General features: G+C 40.7%; 1 protein-coding gene across 4 annotated transcripts in view; it reads left to right on the top strand.

The window, feature by feature from the left end:
- The window catches only part of TEC (tec protein tyrosine kinase), a 49,509-nt gene extending 27,341 nt beyond the window's left edge, over positions 1-22,168 (top strand). For 3 of the 4 annotated variants that reach the window (XM_033159756.1, XM_033159754.1, XM_033159755.1), the window contains exons 3-18: positions 3,424-3,528; positions 5,881-5,962; positions 7,234-7,362; positions 9,191-9,231; positions 10,284-10,459; positions 11,991-12,056; positions 12,882-12,936; positions 13,078-13,157; positions 14,146-14,279; positions 15,188-15,262; positions 16,425-16,596; positions 16,855-17,071; positions 18,503-18,567; positions 19,099-19,217; positions 19,800-19,957; positions 21,177-22,168. In XM_033159756.1, the coding sequence (XP_033015647.1) occupies positions 3,424-3,528; positions 5,881-5,962; positions 7,234-7,362; positions 9,191-9,231; positions 10,284-10,459; positions 11,991-12,056; positions 12,882-12,936; positions 13,078-13,157; positions 14,146-14,279; positions 15,188-15,262; positions 16,425-16,596; positions 16,855-17,071; positions 18,503-18,567; positions 19,099-19,217; positions 19,800-19,957; positions 21,177-21,248 (1,746 nt within the window). In that variant the 3' untranslated portion in view covers positions 21,249-22,168. Of the gene's footprint in view, positions 1-3,423; positions 3,529-5,880; positions 5,963-7,233; positions 7,363-9,190; positions 9,232-10,283; positions 10,460-11,990; positions 12,057-12,881; positions 12,937-13,077; positions 13,158-14,145; positions 14,280-15,187; positions 15,263-16,424; positions 16,597-16,854; positions 17,072-18,502; positions 18,568-19,098; positions 19,218-19,799; positions 19,958-21,176 lie in introns of those variants that run through there. The other variant, XM_033159757.1, reaches the window with a different exon arrangement.
- The last annotated feature ends 2,589 nt before the right edge of the window (positions 22,169-24,757 follow it).

The raw sequence follows: 24,757 nt of genomic DNA, 5'->3' as shown, positions 1-24,757 counted from the left end.
TTCACGCTTTCCTTCTGGCCACGGTGGTGAAGCTTGAGTTTATGCTCTTTTCCTTCCCAATCCTCTGTTTTAATGCACCAGAGAAAGGAACTAGAAGTTTCTGGTTTTAAACTCACCACAGTTCCTGGTGAATCTAAGGTTCAGCCTTTGTTGTTCTCAAACCAGTATTGAAATAAACTGCTATTTAAATAAGCCACAGTTTACCAAGACCCAGTGGCACAGAATCTGTAGTTAGTTCAAAATCAGAAACATATTCTTTCAATCTCTTCCTCTTGTGTGCTAATAAGGATTGGTGAGTGTAGATCGTGTAAACAGAGAGCTCGCAACTCTTTCAGATAACAGGGAACCTTGTCTGAACTGAGCCTTCTATATCTACTCAAATTAAAATAAAATGATTTTCTCCACCTTCAACCCCTGCATACACACGTTGAAGGTGCATTGCCAGTCATTAAAAACCTCCACTTGGTAACCCCCACAAAGGAAGCATCAACCAACCCACTGTGATTATTAACAAGCTGTCAGTTTAACAATGGATGGTCACCCAGCATCTGTAATACAACTAAGAAAAGTTGCTGCCAGTGTGTTTGCTGATTCTGAAGTGGTCCATTGATCTTGTGTGGGTGATAATTCAGCTGAACTGAATCAGGTGAATCAGCTTTGGAATCTGAATAGGGTGGATTCCTCCTCCATCTCAAATTATAGCATGTGACTTAATGTATATCAGATGCCATATTGGAAATACTACATGGTGTGGAATTGATTTTGTTTGCTTTCTTGAGAACATTGTGGGTGGCTTGACATGAGTGGCAGCACATGTGCTGTACATATTTTACTCTGTTTCTGTTCTTTAATATAATTATCCCAGTAAAATATCCTGGGACTCCTTTGGAGTTCATCAGCAGGATAAAATCGCTGATTCTTCGTGAGATCAGCTTTCCTGAAAGGTTTTTTTTCGTCCACCACTCTTCAATATGTAGCTGTCCGTGTGTGTGTTAGGCTTCTCCTAGGATGTTCTTCTTGAGTATGCCTTGGATCGCACCTCAGAGTCATTAGCAGACTGTACAGGCTTCTCAGCAGACAAATCAACATAAACAAGTTTTCTCTACCCCACCCCACCGCCATGTGTGTGTTTTAAAGCAGAGATGGGGAAATCTATAACCCTCCAGAATTTGCTGGGCTAACAATTCCCATCTTCCCTGACAGCTGGCCATCCTGGTTGGGGCTAATGGCTGTTGGAGCCCAGCAATATCTCAAAAGGGTCACAGGTCCCCTCCCCTTGTGTTGAAAGATGGGTCCACATAGCCATATATGTGCTCATGTAAGGGAAGAAAGCACGTTATTTTCATTGGAGTGAGATTGACTGGACCCCAAACTACTTGTCAGGGGGAAAAACCTGTAATAAAACAATCTAAAATAATACTAACATTGCAGAGTTGTTCCTTGACATTTTCCATAAAGTCTGCTGCTGCTGATATGTGCGCAACTTGAGGTGTTATATTCATTTATTTTTTAAGAACTGTAGGCTGTTTCTCATGCATATTTTTAGCTTTATCTAGATTCATGCATCCTGACATACTTCCTGATTCTGAGCAGTGAAGCGAGAACACTGAGTTCACACTTTTTGCTTTTCAGCATGCATTGCTCCTAAACGGTTTTCGTTGGATTTTCTTGATTGAGCATGCGACAAATGCAGTTTACCAATATTTTGAAAGCGACTTTTCAATGACAGTACTGTAGTGTAGCAGAGTGGGAAGAGAACTGCCTTTCTGCAGGGAGAAAGTTCTGTCACTTCAAACGAATGTTTGCTGGGTGTACATTCCCACACGGGAATTGAACTGCAAAGTAATGCAATGCGTCATTGACGGAGGCCGAGGGCTGGGTGTGGCTGGCTGTTATGGCTACGGAGTCGACCAGAGGGAAGAAGTTTCCCCTCTGGTCCACCCTCTAAATCGTGCCCCAAAGCTTGCCTGCAATTGGCCGCAACCACGGAGGAACCCCAGAAGTCACCACAGCTGGCAGAGGAGGAGGTTATGCCCTTCTCTAGCCATGCTGAAGCCAGAAGATTGCCCCCAACCACAGCTGCGCCAGGCTGCAACCGTCACTCCCCACCAGCCGGCAGACAAACAGCTATTTCCACATACAGTAGGAGTTGTACAACAGAGTTTAAATGGTTCGTAAGATTTCAGAGCATTGCTTTCAGGAGGATCTTATTTATAGCCGTTTATCTCTTTAAAATACTTGCTAGATGTGCACTGGATTTTTAAAAGGTTGAAATGAAATATCCAGGAGCAACTCTTTAAAGCCATGTAAAGTGTATATAGTAAATGGAAAAGAAGTGCATATTTATTGCCACCAACTATTGTGTGGAAAGGTTTTGTGTACTGTTCCATTCTTTGTTGTGAATTGGGTATTAACATGTGCACCAACAGCTTTTATTTTCCCTTTCCTCTGGTTTTGGTCCCTTATGAGCATATAAATTTACATATGTTTTGAGGGATGCTTTCCATCTTCATAACTGGACCACTTCCAGAAGACCTGCATAAAGAACAGTCATCCTGTATTTGAACAAAATTTGTTTCATAGTTATACTATGTCTGCTATTTACTGAAGATTTGGTCTAATTTTTTATTAATCTTTTTTATTGATTTTTTCAAAAAGAAACTAAAACAGTCAAACCATACAAACTAAATAATTTGTGAGGAAGTTCTATGACACTGAACCAAACCATTGTTGTTCCACACTTTGGGCTATATTTTCCCCTCACTTTCCTTACTGCAAAAAATTACGATTTTTTTTTTTTTTTTGAATAATATTTGTTGGGCAAATTTGCCATGCCCACTTGAATTATGCAACCTTAATTTTCTGGCATGCGATTGAATCCCGCTTGCACAATAGCAAAAATCTTAACTTAAACTTAGTTAATATGATTAGACAGCAAATTGTATTGTTACTTAAAATATTGACTTATGAAAGTTTTAAACACATGGTTAGTTGTGGATCAGACATTGGTATGCAGAAATCTTCTTGACATACTTGTGTCAGTCTCTGAAGAATGAATCATCATAAATTCATTTATGGAAGTCACTTGCAAGAACACCCCTAGTAATGAAAATTGCACAAAGAAATTACTTCAATAACCTGAGTAAGAAATTAAACCCTATGAGGGTTTTTTTTTTACTGTGTCTTCTGTCTTCTGCAGTCGTTGACAGCTATCAGTAATTATGATGCATTTGTGCTCCACCTTCAGGAATGTCAAAGCCATTGAGCAACGTGTTGTTAAGTTTCACTTGAACAAGAATTGTGCTGTGCCCTCTTCTGGCATAGTCCATAAAATGGAATTTTGCAATATCTCTGAAATTTGTACTGTAATCTCTTGCATTTAAAAAACGTGACCTCATTACACATTTGTTTGATGTGTTGCAGAAAAAGTACCGAAAAGGATCAGTTGACATTTCCAAAATCAAGTGTGTGGAAATCGTGAAGAATGATGCTTTAGTTATTCCCTGTCAAAATAAGTACCCATTTCAGGTAAGTTTCTAAGGTTGAAAATGCAGTCAACTCCATAAACAACCACAAAACAATCTTATTCAGTCTAGTCCAGATGTTTGGACTACAGCTCCTATCATCCCTGACTATGGGTCATGGTAGCTGGGACTGGTGGGAATTGTAGTCCAGAACATCTGGAGTAAACCTGGTTAAGGAAAGCTGCAATATGGTCCATACATTTCAACAAACATCTAAATATTAAAATATCCAGCCAAACCTCTAGGTATAGTGTAGTTTCTTTATGTAATTCCATCTACACCACTTCAAATAATATACCGTATTTATTCGAGTCTAATGTGCCATCAAATCTAATGCACACCTCAATTTTCAGAACCTTGAAACCAAAAAAAGGGGGGAAAGGATTTGCTGGCAAACGTAAATATGCTATCAAATCTATTGCGCACCTTAATTCTTGCAACGTAATTTGCCCGAAAAAGGTGAGCATTAGATTTGAGTACATACGGTATATATATATATATTGTGTTACATTGTTACAAACATTGTTTTATTTGAAAATTCTGTAGTTCAGGTGTTACAATTGTCTAATCCCCTTGAAGCTGTTCAGGTTGGTGGCCTTCAGGACATCTTGGTTCTCTCAGGCTACTTATATCTCTTTTCTTCTTTTTCCAGCCACTGCATTCTATTCCCTTCCCACCCACTAGTCGAGTTTGTCATCTCAATCAGTCAACATGTCAAGGGTGCTTCCCAGTCAAAGGAATGCACATGGCAGATAGTTAACTATTTATTGGCAATATAACATATTTGCTTCTACAGTTCTAGATATCTGTACTCACCAATCTAACATCTAGGCACCTATTTCCAAGTCCATGCTCTACGGAGCAGTTGCAGCAACAAGGGACCACTCCCCCTCCCCCTTCTTCTGACGGGCTGCATGCATGCAGTTGGAGATGGCACCTGCGTGGGCACTTCCTCTGCTACCATCCCTTTTCAGGGGAGCGGGTGGCGCTGTGGTCTAAACCCCTGAGCCTCTTGGGCTTGCCGATCAGAAGGTTGGCAGTTCGAATCCGCACAACAGGGTGACCTCCTGTTGCTCTGTCCCAGCTCCTGCCATCTTAGCAGTTTGAAAGCACACCAGTGCAAGTAGATAAATAGGTACCGCTGTGGCAGGAAGGTAAACGGCGTTTCCATGCGCTCTGGCTTCCGTCATGGTGTCCCGTTGCACCAGAAGTGGTTTAGTCATGCTGGCCACATGACCTGAAAAGCTGTCTGCAGACAAATGCCGGCTCCCTTGGCCTGAAGCGAAATGAGCACCACAATCCCATAGTTGCCTTTGACTGGACTGAACTGTCCAGGGGTCCTTTACCTTTACATCCCTTTTCAATCCCCTCCTAGTTCTGTGAGAGAGTGGTGCAGGAGAGGGTGGTGAAGCAGCTGGCCCTTCACTTCCCTGATCTGTCTCTTCCTCAGACCCATCCTGTGCTCCACCCTCCAGCTCTGAAGCTTCCCCTGCCTCTGATTCTTACTTCCTGGCTGGTACAAGTCCCCACAAATCATTGCCCCCCTCTCCCAAGGCAGACTCCAGTCCCTCCTTGCCCAGGTGCACACTCATCAGCATCCTGCCAGTCACTGACATAACGTTATGTGTAACTGAGTTCTTATGGGCTGCCTTAGCGAATTTCCACCCACCCCTTAGGGTTTCTTCATAAAGATTTTTGGGCATTTGCAAACACTGGGTTTATCCTAAGTCTACTGGCATCTCTGTCTTGTCTATGGGTCAGTGATGCCTAAAGCAATATTTGGAGTGGGGAACCCTAAAGAGATTTAAAATAAATATATCAGTGTCACAGTAGCATCATACATATCTATGGTACAACCACAAATTTGAATACTGTGTGCACCTTGCCTCAGTAAGGATATGCAGAGCTGCAAAAGGTTCAGAAAAGGAAAACCAAATGATCAAGGAGATGGGACAACTCCCCTATAACGAAAAACACAACATTTCCTGTTTTTTAGTTCAAGGGGGGAAGTGAGCAAGGAGAAGGTTGAGAGATGTTTGGGTCACTCATTGAAGCTGAATATTGGAAGATTCAGGACAGGCAAAACAACACTTTGTTTAATTCTGGAATTGTCTCCCAGAAGATGTAGTGGTGGCCACCAACTTGGACAAACACCACCTACCTGGGCAGATGAACGAGACAATCAGAAACAGTACCTTCATCCTGACAGAACTGAGCATTAGTTTACTGGTCCAGTCTGTTATGTATCCCAAGCACAAATTTTGCACTTATTGAGGAGATATGAGCTGTATAGTCAATATAGCACAGCCAATATTGCCACTCTTATCATAACTTTTCTCTTCTTCGTCCTTTCCAGGTTGTGTATGAAAACAGCACACTTTATATTTTTGCTCCCACTGCATACAGTAGAGATCAGTGGGTAAGGAACTTGAAAGAAGGTAACTGCAGCTGTTTATAACATTTGCATATGAGTGGAGAGAAGGAAAGAACCCTGATCTAAAAGGCTAACAAAGAACTTCCTCACATGTACATACTGATGCACCCCCAGCCAGCATTAATTAAAAACAGAAAATAGCAATTTGCGCATTTCTAGTGATATATTTCTTGGTGGGAGGGAGAAGTCAGTTGAAAACTATGCAGGGTAGAACAGTGAGAAGGGGACTGTAACTACTTGTACAAGTCTTGTCTTCATAAGAAATAATATTACAACATCTTCAACGCTTATTTCCCTCTTCTTGGGAACCCTAAGAATAGATCTAGATACCATCAAATGCATCTTCCTTAAACACTTCCCTTTTGGTTAATGCTAATGTTGGAGCACGGTACATGCAGGAGATAAGGAGCTGCTAGACCCTTCCTGCGTCTACCAGCAAAAGCCTTCTTCAAGGGCAAACATTTTCCCTGCAGTCGTCTTAGGGTCTTCTTATGATCTTGAAGACTGTTTGAGGGAATTATTTTTAAAGCTGAAGGGTATTTGCAGGAGAGAATCAGTGGACAAAGGATTGAGCACCTCTACCCATTGATTTTTTCTCTCTTGTAGTTGCCCTGCCAGTCCTTGTCCCATGCGTACGTTATGGGGCCAAAATAGGACTCCCAGTGCTATGGTGCTGAGTAACATCTAATTCCATCCTAAGAATTGTGGGCCTGTAAGCAAGTAGGAATCTCTAATGGAGGACTCTCAGCGCCTCACTAAATTGTAATTCCCAGAATCCGTTGGGAGAAGCCGTGATAGTTAAAACTCAATATAAATTTCAAGTAGAGGTTGAGGCATAATTTACAGTCTTTGACTGTGCAGAATCCCCACTTTATCTACTATGTTTTGGATTATGAGAGCAGCAAAGCCAAAAAAAATAAAAAGAACTTTATCCCACAAATGTATCCCAAAATGTATACACAAATGTATCCCAAAATAAGGAAGTACTCGGATCAAAGTCCAAAACTTCATTTTACCATAGATGATTTGGTCGTTAATGATATGGTAGATCATTTGACTTTTAATAATGTCTGAATAATGCCTGTTTGCATAGATGTTTTCTATTTTGGTGGCATTTTTGATGTTCAGGTGTACTTAATCTCTGAAGAGTGGAAATGTGTCAATAAGGATGGTTCCCTTAGGCTAAAATATTAACAGTGCTGAAGCTAGAAGATTGAATTACTAACAAAACATTGCCATTTTGGCCTGAAATGTTGGCATTTTACTTTTTTGTAGAAATAAAGAACAACAACAATATAATGGTTAAGTACCACCCTAAATTCTGGACAGATGGAATCTATCAGTGCTGCAGACAAACAGAAAAATTAGCACCTGGATGTGAAAAATATAACCTCTTTGAAAACGGTAAGTGCTTGTATTCATTGTACCAGGGTGGCCAGACTTCAGGCTTGCACAATCTGCACCCTCATATCCCAGAACCCTAAAGTACACCAACTGGAGCTAAGTTGCAAACTAGTGGCTCAGGTAGGCAGACATACACTAATAATTAAGAGTCAAAATCTCTGAGCACATTTTCAGCCCAAGACTTTTTGATCCATATCAGAACCAAGCTCACCAGGCCAAGCATTCTTCTTCAGCAATTTAATGTGGTAGTGGGGAAGCTTTTTAGTTGCTGCTGCTGTGTTGGAATCTAACCCCATCTGTGTGTAGCTGAAGAAGTGTGCATGTACACGAAAGCTTATACTCAGAACAAACTTAGTTGGTCTCTAAGGTTCTACTGGACAATTTTTAACTTTTTATTTATTTATCCCATCTGTTCGGTTTCCCTCCTCACAGCCTCCCATATTGCTCCCCTTCCTCTCCTCTCAATTGTTTCTCTTTATGTTCAGCTGCTCTGGTTCCAATGTGAACTTTCAAAAAATAAAAGAGGAAATGGGAAGCGTGTCCCTCGACGTACTTTTGGAGGCAGGTAGATGGTAATGATCTTTGCCAGCTTATAATGAAAGCCAAGGGCACCAACTCTGGGGCTGAGGTGTATTCACCCTATAGCGTGTGGTGTAGTGGTTAAGAGTAGTGGACTCGTAATCTGGTGAACTGAGTTCGATTCCCTGCTCCTCCACATACAGCTGCTGGGTGACTTTGGGCCAGTCACACTTCTCTGAAGTTTCTCCACCTCACTCACCTCAGAGTGTTTGTTGCGGGGCAGGAAGGGAAAAGGAGATTGTTAGCCGCTTTGAGACTCCTTAGGGTAGTGATAAAGTGGGATATCAAATCCAGACTACTACTCCTCCTCCTCCTCCTCTTCTTCTTCTTCTTCTTCTTCTTCCCCCATATCTGTGGCTGGCTTCTCCTGAACACGAGAGAGGAGGAGCCGCCGGCCACTGAAACTGCTCTTCACTGGGCTCCGCGCTCAACCTCCTCCCGATGATGCATGCATAATGCATGTAGTGTGCCTAATGTCACACACATGCACCTCGCACCGGGTCCATGGCGTCGTACACGATACCTCTGATGAAAGCAGTTGTGAGCAGGAAGGTTCATAGACTTTGCGGCCATGCATAAGGATGCAGCTTTGGCAACCCTTGTGTTTAATAGTTGACATTCAGTCTTGCCAGTCTTGTGCAAATCACCCAGAGATATGTCAGCAGATCCCAATCTACCTTAAGACCATCCCTGTTGTGTACTATTTATGGACCTACTTAGACTCATACTAAAACCAGGGTGATTGCTGCCACCTCCATAAAGGTTCCTATTCCTGTTAAAATGCTACTGCCTGTGGTTGTTGTTGTTGTTATTAATATTAATTGAATTTATATACCATTCTATACCCGGGGTCTTAGGGACTTTGGGGTCCCTTCCAACTCTACGATTCTTCTAACAGCATGGTCAGCACACCAAACCATACAGTGTCACCATACACATTTTCAGATTCTGCTTTGAATCACAGTGATGGTTAATGTTGATGCCAAATTAACTTGATGGGTTAGACCCAGTGTGGAAAATTTGCACATCAGAAGTGGGGGGGGGGGGAAGAGTGTGTGAAATCCCGTGGCTCACTTCCACCTGTGTTGGTTAATCCATAACCGCTTCTAATGGTTAATCAATCAGCAACATGATATGATTAGGGGAAGTGCAACCATTCTGATCTTTCATAAATCTTAATGTTATATACTTAAGCCTTTAACAGATAACCTCTAAGTTCAGACTCTGTGATTTCTATGGTTTGTTTTAGGTATGAAGACTTTGCCTCCATCAATGCCGGATAAAAGTAAGGTAAGGAGAGAATTCAGAGTTCTAAGCAGTTATAGCTGATAAGAGTTAATGGTTGGAAGTCTGATGGCTGTATCTCTGAGTTGCTGTGGATCGCAAGTAAAAAAGTGTTGTCCTCAGGTACTGCTTGAGCTTCCTATTAGCATCTGGCTGTTCACTGTAAGATTTTTATGGGTCTTTGGTCTGATTCAGCAGGAGTTGTCTTATGCTTTTAACTTACATTCAGTTCTGTACTATTATAATTGGAATTATATATTTCAGGTTGCAATACAACCTGAAATATAGGTAATCCAAATCCAATGGGGGTCTGAGTAAAAGCTCCAACTCCTAAGGGACTCAGCAAACACATGTTTGGAAACGTGTATCTGCTGAGGCAACATATCATTATACCCCGACTGTCATGTGCTGTACTGCATGCTATGCTTAAATATTCCACTGAGATCAGTATGCTGTATTTCCATACAAATGCTAGTATTCACAGGCATATGCTTATGCTAGATCTGTGCAAACAGGTTTCTGTCTCTTGTGTCAAAACTCCCAAGCTAATTCTTAACAACCAAACACCCACACCCTGCTGCTTGCCTCCCCCCCCCACCCCGCAAAAAAAGAAAGGGCACATCCTACCTGTTCTAAACTTGCTAACCTAAGCCCAGGTCTTTTGTAACACAGTTGTGCTAACCTTCTGTTATCTTAATGGCTCGCTCCCCCCAAGAGGTTTCCTCCCAAGGAAATTGGTTGTGACTTAATTAACACTTAACTCATGTTGTTTTTCCAGGATTAAGAGGTGTATCCATTTAAGATGTCTGCCTGACTTAATTAGTTTTTACTTATGCTAATTCCAAGAGCTTTGAAGTTGGTCTCACACAAAACCCACTGATCTGTCTTAAGACAGAAGGGTCTGACATCCTGTTTTAACAAACCAGTTCCAATTAAAGTCTGACATTTATTAAACCCAGGCATTTAGCCCCCCCCCCACCTATAACAATAACCTTGATTAAATAAAACGATTAGAATCTTTAAGTGAAAATAGTTCTAATACCTTGTTTCGTTTTCAGAGAAGGCCCCCACCCCCTGTTCCCCAGGAAGAAGAGGAGGAAGAGGAAGAAATAGTAGTAGCCATGTATGACTTTCAGCCCACAGAACCTCATGACTTGAGATTGGAAAGGGGTCAAGAATATACCATCCTTGAAAAAAATGACATTCATTGGTGGAAAGCAAGAGATAAATATGGGTAAGGAATGTGACCATTATTTCAGCTTTTTAATACTGCCAGAAATGGATGGTACAATGATTCCAATTGATGTAACTACATTATGATGGCCATTATTAACATTTTAATTGTTGGTGAATGGGTGTCCAACCTTTTTTTCGCTCAAGAGCCAGCACCCCTCCAAAGGTTGTGTGCCAGTATGCCTGTGTACACATTTGCATGCATGCATTCCAGGAACTTGCCTGAAGGCAGCCACCACCTAAGAATGGATTCATGTTTGCTGATGCGCTGGCACAAAGAAGACTTCTATCATATGGTGCAGAAGGGAGCTTCCTTCACCCCACTCCTTGCTTGCAATACAGATGCAAGAGAGAAGGAAGATCTTCTGCTCTTCTTCCTGTAATTTCCCGTCAATGCCTGATAAAGTGATAATGATCTATAACTGCTGTTCTCACCACTTTGCCTGCTCTCTAGAATGGTAGTTAGAGATTGTATATTTTCATAAGGCATTGACCTGAAGCTTCTGGAAGCACAGAAAACTTAAAAAACAAACCACACACACTATAATTTTAAAATAAATAACTATGGCACAAATGTCAAGGGATGGTGCCTCCAGATATGACTAAAAATGTCTCCGGAGGGAGGGGCATGTGGGTCCATGATTTCCATTTATCTACTGTTTAATATTTAAAAATCTCCTAAGTGATGTAAAACATAAAAATAATACTGTTAAAATAAAAATACAGCATAAAACAGTAAACAGTAGTATAAAAGCAGGAATTCAGACACATAAAACATAGTCTGATCACATGGGTCAGGGAAATCCTTGAGAAAAAGAGATGTATTTCCAATACATCTGAAGCAACTTAACGGGCAGAGGGAAGGGCGTTCCATAGTATAGGGGCAACAGCAGAAAATACCTGGTTTCAGGTCATTATCCTGTCATATTCAGCAGGGTGTGGTACCACAAGTAGAATTTCCCCGCGTGATTTAAGCATCTGTAAAGGGACAGGTGGTATTTCAGGTGACTTGGCCCTGAGTTATTTAGGGCTTTGTGTGCTAGCAACCAGACCTTGAGCATGTACCAGTTCCTTCAGCAAAAGTGTAATATGTGCAATAAGTGCTCCACTCAACATGCTGCCTTCTGTGTTTATCATGAAGATTAAATAGATGGATCCAGAATTTGATTGATGCACCTTCAACATGCTATAAAGAATATATTTTAAAAGATACTGGGAATAAGAGTTCACATTAATTTCTTGATTTACAATGAGATGAACATTGGTTAAGACGAATGTTAGTAGCACTAATACATATGTTGAAAGCAAACTGTTGTATATATATATATAAACTCTCTCTGTGTGTGTGTGTGTGTGTGTGTGTGTGTGTGTGTGTGTGTGTAATTTGTTCTTTATTATCCTGTGCATTGCTTTGAATACCCTGTGTGGGCTAGATAGATGACTGTGGAATTTATAAATAAATGCAAGTTTATTACTCTGACATTGTTATAATATGTGTTTTCTAAGCATGGGTTTCTTTTGGTCACTTCTAGAAGCAAAGGATATATTCCAAGCAACTATGTAACAGGAAAGAAGTCCAACAGTCTAGATCAATATGAGTAAGTAAATTCTTAAATGTAATACCCGGGAGCAAAAACTTCTGTATGTATTTTGGCAACTGCATAAAAATAATTGGCTGAATCAAGTGAGCTCTGACATCCTCTTCTACAGTATTCTTCTTTCACCAGATTGAGAGTAAGCTAACATTTAAAAATGAACACCTTTGTTCAAACTTCATAAAAGCTGTTGTTCTGTAAAACACCTACTGGTACCTACCCTCTTTATTCACAGAAAATCAACACTGTAAAGTAGCTAAGGGCCGCACCACATTTTACATTAAGAAAAATGGATATATGCATATATGAGTACACACCACAAGAAAATAAAGCTAATTCAGAACTCCTTGTGACTTGTTACAGACATAACACCGCTATTTTATTTACCATGATTAAGATATTAAAAGCAGTTTGTGGTTTGAGCTCCCCCTTCACACTTCTTCAGCACAAACATTCCCACACATTTTCCTTGTCTGTCTTAATCATGCTCCTTTATTAACTGAGAGAGAATCTGGTTAGCATTAACGTTTTCTAACAATGCACATATTTAACACTAAACCATGGTAAACAGAAATGTGGTGTATGTATTTCTGTATGCATTTATAGGGAATAAACACAGAAGATAGAATAATGGCATGGGAAAGGAGCTCATAACCTATTCCCAAAATCTTAAGCATGGTTAAGGGATCAGCAGGATGTCTGAACTGGATCTGTTCCCTGTTATGCTTTTAGAGTATAAACATGGCCATACTACAGATGTCACATCCAAAGTCAGCAAGCCTAATTAACATATTACAGCTTTTGATTCCCCCCCCCTTTTCTCTTTAGATGGTACTGTCGAAATCTAAACAGAAGCAAAGCTGAACAACTCCTAAGAAATGAAGTGAGCATTTGCTTTATAATGTTTCTAAGTACAACATAAAAACTTAAAGCAACTTAATTTCATATGCTTGAATGAATCATAAATCATTCAAATAGGAAAAGTTTGATGAATGAAGTTTTCATTTTTTTTATTGGATTTTAGGATAAAGAAGGTGGTTTCATGGTGAGGGACTCTAGTCAACCAGGTTTATATACAGTATCCCTTTATGCAAAATTTGGAGGGTAAGTTGCTCAATCCACAGACTATACCGCTCCCCCCCCCCATGACAATTTTGTTGCTTGTATGTATATAAACATCTGGCTTCCTCTTTTAAGACAAATCACATTTTATCATCAAATATTTTCTGTAGAAGTAAGCTGAAACGTGTTCCTCCACTCATGTATCCAAACAGGTCATTACGTCAACTAAATTAGATCAAATGATGTCCTAGGATTGGTTTTTATTATCCTAGCTAGTTGGAACTGGCCTCTTCTTTGGTAATGGAAGTTTAGAATAATTAAGAAGGTGGGAACAGTCTCTAAATTAATTTCTGATGGGCTATATGACCACCCACATTAAAGTCAGAGCTTCTCTTGACTTCAGCCCAAAGTCTCATCCACATCTGTAATTGCTGACCTCAAATTCCCATGAAACTGTGAGGCATCCCCTCAGCCCCTTACCTCCATTTTTCTGAGGGACCCTCCTTGTTCACTTAAGCCTCAGAATGGATCCTGTGCATTGCCTCTGCACATACCAAGGACACACTTTATGTAAGTCGCTGAAACAATCATCGGAAATATATACGTAGCTGTAAAGTTCACCAGAAATGTATTTTTTTCTTTAATGTTGCTTCTTATTCTTCCTTCTCTCTCAATTTGAATTTTAAAAATGCTGGTATTAGAAGCCTGGGGTGGACTGAATAACTTTACTAGCTTGCAGTGTTGGTCTCACACATATATGAGTGCTTGTGCCTAAGCTACCTGCCTACTTCTACTGTAGCTGCATGGACTAGATTTTCACAATCGTTGTGAACAAAAAAGGCAAAGACTGTAATTGTTCTGTAGCAGCTTACTTCAGTTAACAGTTTCAGGGCAAAGTTTGTTCCTAAATTACTCTACTGATTGAAAAACACTTGTAAATGTTTTAGTGAAATACTTTATTACCAAGATACGTAACATAATTATGTGCAGTGTAAATGAAAAACCAAATTATTCTTATTGTTGTTTTTAGAGAAGGGTTATCTGGAATAAGACACTACCATATAAAAGAAACGATGACATCACAAAAGCAGTACTACCTAGCTGAAAAACATTTATTTGACTCCATTCCTGAGCTAATTGAGTATCATAAACACAATGCTGCAGGTAAATGAGTCCAAGTTTCTTATCACTTGAATGAATGCTGCTTAACAATCTGCTTGTATAACTTCGGGAGACAAGTACATCTTCCTAGCTAGAGAGCCTATCGCCCACTGCATAGGTCTGCACTTTCAAGCTCTGTGTCTGAGCACTCCCCACCCCTGCCACTTTCTGTAGGAAAACCCACTCTTTAATGCTAAATCAGAACACATAGCAATTCGGGTTTTCCACGGATTGTTGTTTGCTCCAATTCAGCAGCAAAGAGTGGGTTTTCATGGGGAAAGTGCTGGGGCAAAAGAAGAAGAAAAAAGTGCTGTGACTGAAAGTGTGGATGTGTGCCTAGAAATGTGATCCGAAAGGAAGTCCAGATGAACCCTCCGTACCCATTGGTTTTTTTTGGATGTTTTACAGTAATATTCCATGCTGTATCACACTTTGCCCCTAAAACTCCCTTCAGTTTCAAAAATTGGGGTGGTCTGCTGCTCAAGAAACAAGTATCACACTTTGCCCCTAAAACTCCCTTCAGTTTCAAAAATTGGGGTGGTCTGCTGCTCAAGAAACAAGTTAGATGTACACTTTTAGTTTTTAAATAATAACTAGGGTGTTTTTCCTGGATACTATACTTTTTGTATTTGCACAAGAATGCAAACTGTTATTCTGTACCCCTCCTTTTTTTAACCTTCGTGGTTCCAAATTATCCTTGTAATGTGTGCTATACCCTCTAACATTCTTAACTGCAGGCTGCTCCTAATTTTTTAAGCTTCTGAGAGCACTGTTTTATATCTTAACATAATTACATCTTAACAAAAATGTGGCAACCCAATATCATGGTAAGCGCTAATAACAGCAGGACTACATTACTACCCTTCCTAATTCCTGATGTAGTCTCCATATGGATTTCCCCAAACTTTCAGGTCTTGTTACAAGGTTACGATACCCAGTGACTCCAAAGGTGAAGCCCTCCCCAACCACGGCAGGATTCAGTTATGGTATGTTTACACACCTACAGAACGAAAGATTTATTTTGAAAGTGTGGGGCTCACATTCTGTAAATCAACAAAGAGGCAATTTTGTTTGAAATTGAGTATCTTCTTATGTTCTTGGTAACGGATAGTTCAACATCTGCAGTGCTGAAAAATCTTCTCAACTCTGTAAGCCTACGGTTGATGAAATTAGACATGACAGTCATGTGATGGCCCTTACATGCTTGTTTTTAATTGACTAAATAACAGCCATGGGATGGGGCAATCTGGATGAGGACCACTGCATGAAGGGTGGGTTTGTTTGTTTTTTAACTCTTTGCCCCTGCCGCAGTCCTGATTTAGATCCTCATGAGAGAATGGGCAAGTGGATTACAGTACACAATCTACATTTGTTGGTTGTGGCCTATCCACACCTTCCTCTTGTTGCACTCCGGGTTTTCTCTTGATTGACGTTTGCTCTGCTTTAGAACTGAATAGTGGGTTTTCCATGGGGAAAGGAGCAGGGACAAGAGGGGATACTGCTTGGACCCCTGCCTAGAAAGCATCAGTCAAGCAGAAAAGTGCTTGGGCAAGCCCTCAATAAAATGTCTCATGTGAAAGATTTGTCTGTACAGTGGTACCTCGGGTTAAGAACTTAATTTGCTCTGGAGGTCTGTTCTTAACCTGAAACTGTTCTTAACCTGAGGTACCACTTTAGCTAATGGGGCCTCCTGCTGCTACCGTGCCACTGCCTCTCAATTTCTGTTCTCATCCTGAAGCAAAGTTCTTAACCCAAGCTACTATTTCTGGGTTAGCAGAGTCTGTAACCTGAAGCATCTGTAACCTGAGGTACCACTGTATCAGAAGGTTGGGAGCTTAGGTATAAAAAGTTGCAGATTCTTTTTTAAAAAAAAATGTACAAGAACCTGTTGAGCGGAGAGGATTCCTGAAGATCCAGTTGCTGTGGAGTCACCTTGTTTGAGAAAGATGTCCCAACTATCCATTTTTTAAGGAAGGCTTTGAGAATGAGAAGTGGGGATCCTGCAGTGAGTGCCAAAGTTCTCTGGTTGTGGGAAAGGATGGATAATGGTTTTGGCTGAGTCTCTTTCAGAAAAAGAAAAAAGGGAACCAGGGAGGCATAAGCGTTGTCTTCCTCTGAACACCTTCGTTTTATTTTCCTCCCTTGTAGAGAAATGGGAGATCAATCCTGCCGAGCTCACCTTCATGAGAGAGTTGGGCAGTGGTCTTTTCGGCGTGGTGCGCCTTGGCAAATGGAGAGCGCAGTATAAAGTGGCCATCAAAGCAATCCGAGAAGGTGCAATGTACGAAGAGGACTTCATAGAAGAAGCTAAAGTGATGATGTAAGGAATGTGTACAGGTGCTAGGCTTTACTTTTAAAACCCTAAAGAGCCAGGTCCTTATGTATCTTCTCCCTAGGATATTTGCATGCAGCTCTATTTATTTAAAGTATTTTTGTTCCACCATTTGGCTGAAAAGGCTCAATTTGTAAAAGTCATAGTGACCAGCTGGGATAGAAATAGTTCGGGCAGCTTTATTGAATTGCCTTTGCTGAGCGATCAGCTGTCTTAATTAAATATATGGATTTTAATTCCTTTCAGGAAGTTGACCCATCCAAAATTAGTCCAGCTGTATGGTGTCTGCACCCAGCAGAGACCTATTTACATAGTGACAGAGTTCATGGAGCACGGCTGCCTTCTGAATTACCTTCGGCAAAGACGTGGACACTTTACTAAAGACCATCTGCTGACAATGTGCCAGGATGTTTGTGAAGGGATGGAGTACCTGGAGAGAAACAGCTTTATTCACAGAGATCTGGTAAATAATGTAATGAAGAGTGTTTATATTTTGCTTCATGTAGAAAACGTAATTATTAAGGAAACGGTGTTCAGAATGCCTCTGTTTTTGGTGGTTTATAAATATTGTCTTACTCAGTTGGGATGACCCAAAGGGAAAGGAAGGCAGGATTCTTACCGCTTAACATATGCCAGAGATGTTCAACTTTTTTGAGTCCATGGCTCCCTTAACCACAACTACATTCTTTCTTCAGCACTCCTGTGGGACTCAGGAGCCCAGTTATGTCACCCCTTGCCTGCAGAGCCGGCAGCCTCTCACCCTTTTTTGAACACCTTCCCTTGTGGAGTGTTCCCTCAGCCTCCTCTCCTCCCCCCTCTCCTTGGGAGTCCTCTGGGGAGCCGCTGTTGCCGTCCCTGGTCTCTGAGCTGCCCCCCCTCGCCCCAAAGAGAGGTGCCTCCCAGAGGCACAATTCGTCTGCAGAGCTTATAACCAGGGCTGCTGCAATAAACAGCTGTGCAAGCCTTGGGGAGGTGGAGACACAAGAGGGCATCAGAAGAGGGAGGGAAAGAAAGAGGAACAGAGGCTAGTGTTGCCCGCAGCACCCCTGACCATCATTCAACCAGTGCCATAGCACACTGGTTAGAAACCACTGGCATATGCTTTACCCTGCATGATGAGTTGCACTTGCCAAAATTCTTACTTTGGCATCTCTGCTAGTATCCTGGTTTTCTTTGCATTTGGTTACCCCATGCCGGCATAGGCTACAGGATACAGTCACTGATGATTTAAGAGTCCCTGGTACATCTGATATTGTTTGTCTTCATCATTAAGTATTGCTTTCTGTTGGAATAGTAGCCAAACTCCTGCTCAGGAGTCGTGCATGGCACTCATTTGAGATCTTTGGACATGGGCCAGGATACAAATGTAACTACTGTAATAAATATGTTATTTTGACTCTCAGATAATTAGGGAACAGTTAGCTTTTTATTTTTCTTATGCTTTCATGTGGAAACTTCAAGAGATTTTCAGACTGGGGACTAATTTCAGACAGGCGTATCTGCGTGTGAGAATGAGGCACCAAAGCTACCTACCATTTTTAGCCACCCCAAATATCAGTATGTGATGTTCAGTTGGCTGAAGTATTTTATGAAAGCCACTTCAGTCCTAGCTGAACTTGGGATTGGGCCAACGAGAGCTTATTATGCAATAATTTTTTTTGGGTCTACAATCCCTTTTTGTAATCTTTGCTACAGCTCCTGTCCCTTGAAAATACGCCTGCCTCTCATTCTGCTGCCTTCAATGGCATCCAAAATATGCCTCCACCTGAGGCAGCCATTTGAGGTGTGCTAGGGTTGCCTCTGCACAGTTGCAGTTTTCAAAATTTAAGCTTAGCACATTCTTATCTGGCTGTATCGTCACTGTGAATAATAACATGCCTGTGTTTTCCCTTAGGCTGCTAGAAACTGCTTAGTGAATGAATCAGGGGTGGTGAAAGTGTCTGACTTCGGAATGACAAGGTACTGGCCCCTGGAATTTAAGTGGAACTGATGCATTTTGCATGGGCAAATGTGAAAATTACAAGGGGACTGGAATTTGTACCTAGACTGAGCTGGCATTTGTACCTAGATTGAGCCTGCATATCTTGCGGTCTATCAAGCCAAATGAAGCTTTGAAAGACTCCCGAGGGCGGTGGGGGGGGGGGGAATCAGATAATGTCATTGTGACTGGTAGATTCAGAAGTCTTTCCACTCATAGATGGGAGGCCTGCAGCAGCTGCATACCTGAAATTGCAAAAAAAAAAAAGAGAGAGCAAAGGGTTGCAGTTGTCAAATTCCTGACTGCTCCTAATACATGTGACCAGTAAATGCGAGTACAAGTACAGATTACAAGTTGTTGCAGATTTAAATATTAGTTCCATAGTTAATACTTTCAAATGATGTTTGTGAAGTTTACAAGTAGCCACTAGATGGAGGTGTGAACACTTACCTCTTGATGGGCTTCTAGGGCTGGTTTCAGACTGGAGGAATCATAGTGTTTTCCTTTTTTAGGTATGTGCTTGATGACCAGTACACAAGCTCTTCAGGTGCTAAGTTTCCTGTGAAGTGGTGTCCCCCAGAGGTTTTTAATTATAGCAGGTTCAGCAGCAAGTCAGATGTCTGGTCTTTTGGTAAGGTGGCAATGTTTTTATTCTATTTTAAATGTGGCGGTATTATTACTATTGGCTTTACTATTTAGGACTGGGGTGGAGAACACTTTGGCTAGTGGGCCAGATTGTTATCTCACCTGCCACCTATGGACCAAGTTTGACAGGTGGGCAGAAACAGCCATTTATCAATCACCTGACATCACTATGATGCCAGGTGACCTTTTTTACCTTCAAGGGTCTCAGCCCCTTTCACAGCACTCTTTGAGAGGGATTTCTGAAGATCCGATAAGCCAAAACATCACGTGATAGTCATGGTTGTATGAATAGGCCATCAAACCTTCTCTGAGATGTTGCACATAATTCATCTCTTTAGTCCAACTAATTTTTCTCCATATTGCTTATTCTCATTCTTACTGTTCCAGTGTCAATTCTAAATTATCTTAGAAGACTTGGGACCGACAGGCATAAGGGACAATAAGTCTCTTATTAGGAATTATTTCCTATTAACATATTTGCCACGACAGATACATGCGTGTTCTAGTTTAGATAACATCTCTCTGGTAATCAGCCTAAAAGTCTTTTTTGTGTCTCTTAATTTTTCAGGTGTTCTCATGTGGGAAGTATTTACTGAAGGCAAAATGCCCTTTGAGACAAACACGAACTATGAAGTAGTGACTATGATTAGCCAAGGACACCGTCTATTTCGCCCAAAGTTAGCATCTAAGAATATTTATGATGTGATGTTGTTGTGCTGGCATGAGGTACAGTACCTTATATTTTAGTTGTACATCTCCATGTGATCCCTGATATACAATATAGGAATGATTTATACTTAACTATGAAGGCAGAGAACAATCAAGGCTAAATAACAAAGCAAGAAAAGAAGGCAGGATAGCTCAGTTGGTAACAGCATTAAGAATCTCAGGGTCGTGGGTTTGAGCCCCACATTGGGTAAAAAGATTCCTGCATTGCTGGGGGTTGGACTAGATGACCCTCGGAATCCCTTCCAACTCCAAAATCCTGATTCTATATAATTTTAAAGGAGAAATCTAGTACAGACCCAGGGTTTCTGTACACTGGAGCAAACTGGATTTGCACCAACTTGTCTCCCCATTAATGTAGGGGCATCCCGTGGTTTTCCCAGACCTTCCCCTCTTTAAATGCTATTCCCCCCCCCCCCCACAATCATTGGAAATTCCAAAGGGGCCAGAATCAAAGAACCCTGCATTTACTGGGGGAAACCCTGCATTTACAGTGAAACAGGGAGGGCATCATGCTCCAGTGTGGACAAGCCTTTTGAGTGGAATTTGCATGGTTCCTGAATTGTAAGAATGAGCAATCCCTACTTGATGGAATCACTTTGGAGGCACAGGTGAGAGAGACACCATCCAAAAAATAGAAAGGGGGAAGTAATTAGAGAACCCGTGACACCAAGAAATGACTGGCCTTCTTATAGGACGTTGCACCTTCAAAAAATGGTTTTAGGAATCAAGTAGAATTGCTTACATCACATATATGCAAAAGGTTACCCTCTAACAAAATAAAACCTTTATCATTATTAGCAAATTCATACTGATACTTCTAAGGTCTGGGCTCAGTTGGAGGATGATATATATGATTTAGTAATAGCAGTGAAGAATGAGAAATTATTTGCTTCACTCTGTTCTGAAATAAAATAAAAATCCCCATACTTTTTACCCATTCATTTTCCCTCTGTAACTCGGGTTGGCTGAAGGTCTCTAATGTTATTTTAAAAAATATTTATTTTATTCATTTGCAATTGTCCTCCCCCCATTATTTGTGATTCATCTGAGCAGTACACCAGGTGAATTAATGGAAAGGTGGCAGCGGTGGAGCAATCTTCTCTACTACTGTATTATTAGCTTTTACCTCTGTTTTGTTGTTGTGCTAATAAAAATATTGTTTTAAACAGAGTTAAAGAATCAGCAGCTCACAATAATACTATCTATTAATTTCTAGAAACCAGAGGGACGCCCTACATTTCAGGATTTGCTGCAGATGATTGATACCATAGCAGAGGATGCTTCCTGAAAAGGCATGAGAGGAACAAAGTTGTTCACAGTAGAGACAGCATTATGAAAAGGCGTGCTCCTGGATGTTGCTTCAAAAGGCCACACACAGAGAGAGGACAACAAATGCCAAGTTTCCTTCTCCTTAAAAGGAAGTGTTTTACCAAGATAGCCATAGTTTGCTCAGCCATTTAAACAGTCTATGAAGTAGACACTGATGAGGTGGAAAACATGGTTCTTGGCTGGGGGAAGAAACAGGATGGAACCACAATTTGAGCCCTAAATTGCAGAGCAGTAACTGGGTTTTATAAAAGTCTCTTCCCACTTCTATCAACCAAATGTTGAGGAGTGGCAAGGACTAGATTCTTCAGCAACAATGTTCCCATGGCTTTCCTGAAAATGCAGCGTCACATTGGCTCACCAAAGCTATAAATATTGCCGTTAGCTCATGATCTTGCAGTGCTCTTTTGTTTTGCTTCCTTTAATAGTTGACACTGCAGCACCCCTCAGCTGTTCCACCTCAAATGAAAGACCGTGTTCTTTTAATCTTCTCACCTGGACTTTTTCTACAGAGGCAGACCAGAAGCTAGTACTATGACTATTGCTACTCTGTGAATTATAGCACTTAGCGGATAGAGAAGTGGTGGCTGGACAGAGTGCTATATTAGCAGAGGCTGGATTCCAAATCCCTCTTCACCAATGAAACGCTTATGGGGATTGTGGGCCAATTGCTATCTTTCAACCTAACCTACCTCACAGCGTTGTTGAGAGGCCAAAGGGAGAGAGGACAAGAGATTATCTTGAGTTTCTTAGAGGAAGGGTGGGATTAAAAAATGTAGAAGTTCTAGTGGATGAGAAGCTGCTGCAATTCACCCTGAGCCTATGGAGTAGGAAAATGTATTAAATAAAGAAAATCTGCTTAGGGGGAACTTTGACACAGCATTCATATATATATATATATATATATATATATAGAGAGAGAGAGAGAGAGAGAGAGAGAGAGAGTGAGTTAGTTCACATCTTGTAAATATATACACTGCACACATGTATTTATATGAATGGGACTTTAGGTTTTCTTGAAAGATTTAAAAAGTGCAACTTGTTGAATCCTTTTTATGTTGCACATGTAGTTGGAACATATTGCCAAGAGTTGAAAGAGTAAAGTTTTCAGCATTATTATAAATTGAAGAGTTATTGGTCAGTGTGCTGCAGTTGATAAAATGCTCTTCGCAACCTCATAAAATACTGTACCAAAAATGTGTCTAATAAATAATATGCATATTGTTTGAAATCTTGATAAAGGCCGTGCCACTGATTTTTATTTCCAGACTTGTCTGGAATTAATTTTAACACTTTTGCATTAGGATTCACCCAGGATGTTTTGCTGCACTACACAGTGTGACATTACAAGGAATATTCAAGCCTTCTGCAACATTTTACCTCTTGGATCATGTGCTGCTTTACTAGACACCCAAGCCACCTTAGATGCAGGAGAGAAACTATAACTCAAAAAGGTAGGCTTCCTGACAGATTACATCAAATTATGACTCCTTGTAACCATGAACTGCATACTATCCAAACTATATCCCCAAGGATAACAGAATTACATTACCTGCATAAATTCAAGCAGATGACATCTGAATAATTACTATTTTACATAATACATTGGTACCTCGGTTTTCGAGTGTTTCAGAAGCCGAACGTTTCAGAACCCAAACGCCGAAAACCCAGAAGTGAATGCTTCCGTTTTCAAACATGCCTCGGAAGTCGAACGGCTTCCAAGGTATGTTTCTCAATTGAATTTGCCGACCGCCCACTGCGCTTCGATTGTCGAACGTTTCAGAAGTCAAACGGTCTTCCGGAACAGATTACGTTCGACAACAGAGGTACCACTGTATTATCTTAGAAAAATTCTAATCATGGGAAGAGGTGAGAAAAGTCTCCCCTCCCCCATTTTTTCAGCTAGCTTGCTGGCTTCTGAAATCTCTGTCCACGCAAACTTTCAAGCGTATCTCTAGCACAACTAGAAAGCAGCTATTCTTAAAATACATATTCTCAAGAAGCTGAATACTATCCACTACCAACTTTTTTCCAAAACCAGCAAACTTGCAGCATAGAGCTTGTCCCAACTTCTGCTTGTCCTATGCATAGACAGCATAGGTCTGAGAAGCTTTCTGCTTGTCTCATGCTTTCTAGGCACAGATGCAGGCGGCTCTGTCTTTGCCCTGCCCTTCCCCCCGGAAAACCCACTTTTAAGCACTAAATCAGAACGAATGGCAGTTCATGGAAAACCCAATTACTGTTTTCCGATTCAGCGCTAAACCTGGGGCGTTCCTGGAGGAAAGTGGCAGGGCAAACGGAGTGTTGATGAGCTCATGCAAAAGCTCTCTTCGTAAGAGTGATATCACAGCAGCAAAGTGTTTTTTTATGTACTCACAACGTTAACTCACGAAAAAGAGAATTGCCAAGATAAGCCTTCTCCAAACTTTCTCAGTTCAGGTTTTCATACACAAGGAAAGGCTACTTTATTGTATGAAAAATATTCCCATATCTCTTTATCTGCTTCATTCAAAAACAGCTATGCCAGGTCATATGGAACCAGACCCCCACCTCTCTGCTCATCATTCCGATTGCTAAAGGTTCCTGCAGGAACCAACACAAATTCCCCAAAACACTTGTCTGTCTGTCTGTCTCTCTCTCTTTCATAAAAAAAAAGAATTGGGCACAAACACATTTTATTGAAACAATATAACCCCCCCTTTGTTTGGACATCATAATATCAAACTTAACATCTTTATATCGGAAAGTTAACATCTTAAAAATAAGTTTTATTCAAATTTATCAAAATGTTTGTACACACACACAAAAAATCCTGAATGACATTAAAGACTTCCCTGCACATAAAAGTATGCTTATCTGATAAACATTTTAAAATACAATGTTTGCTCATTTCAAAAAGGATGTTAACACTGGGTAAATAAGAGTGCAAACGAATAAGGTATTTCCTCATCTGATTTTTTTTAAAAAAAGGTTTAAGTAAAAAAAAAATCTAACATGGACAAATGCCATACCTTACAAAAATAAATTTTAATCTATGGCATCTACTCTTGAGTGTAAAGGACTCATTTTCAGATAATTTACGTTATTTTTAGTCACCTTTAGTTGGCACACTTTGTACAAAATGATCATACATATTACAAAAAGATGGAATTGGTGCTCAGGTAGGAATGTAGTCTCAGGTTTTTCCTGAAACTACTAAAAAGGTTATCATGTCTGTTCTCTGTTCTCCAGCAATCCCTCTTACTGCCTCCTTCATGTGAGAACAAATTCAAGCTTTGAAGATGTCAGTAAGTGAAAATATGCTTCTACACCAGTTCATTCAGTGCTATTCTAACTGGCATATGAGAGACCTCTTTCCCCAACGTACAGTTCTTTGCAAGCATTTTGAAAACTAGATACTTTCCCCCCACTTTTGGACATTTGCTGAAAAACTCTGAATAATAAACATCCACTATGCTTAGGTGACAACAT

This window comes from Lacerta agilis, chromosome 9, assembly GCF_009819535.1.
Source record: "Lacerta agilis isolate rLacAgi1 chromosome 9, rLacAgi1.pri, whole genome shotgun sequence".
Lineage (NCBI taxonomy): Eukaryota > Metazoa > Chordata > Lepidosauria > Squamata > Lacertidae > Lacerta > Lacerta agilis.
The sequence above is the reverse complement of the archived record's forward strand: the minus strand, read 5'-3'. Positions and strand labels throughout refer to the sequence as shown.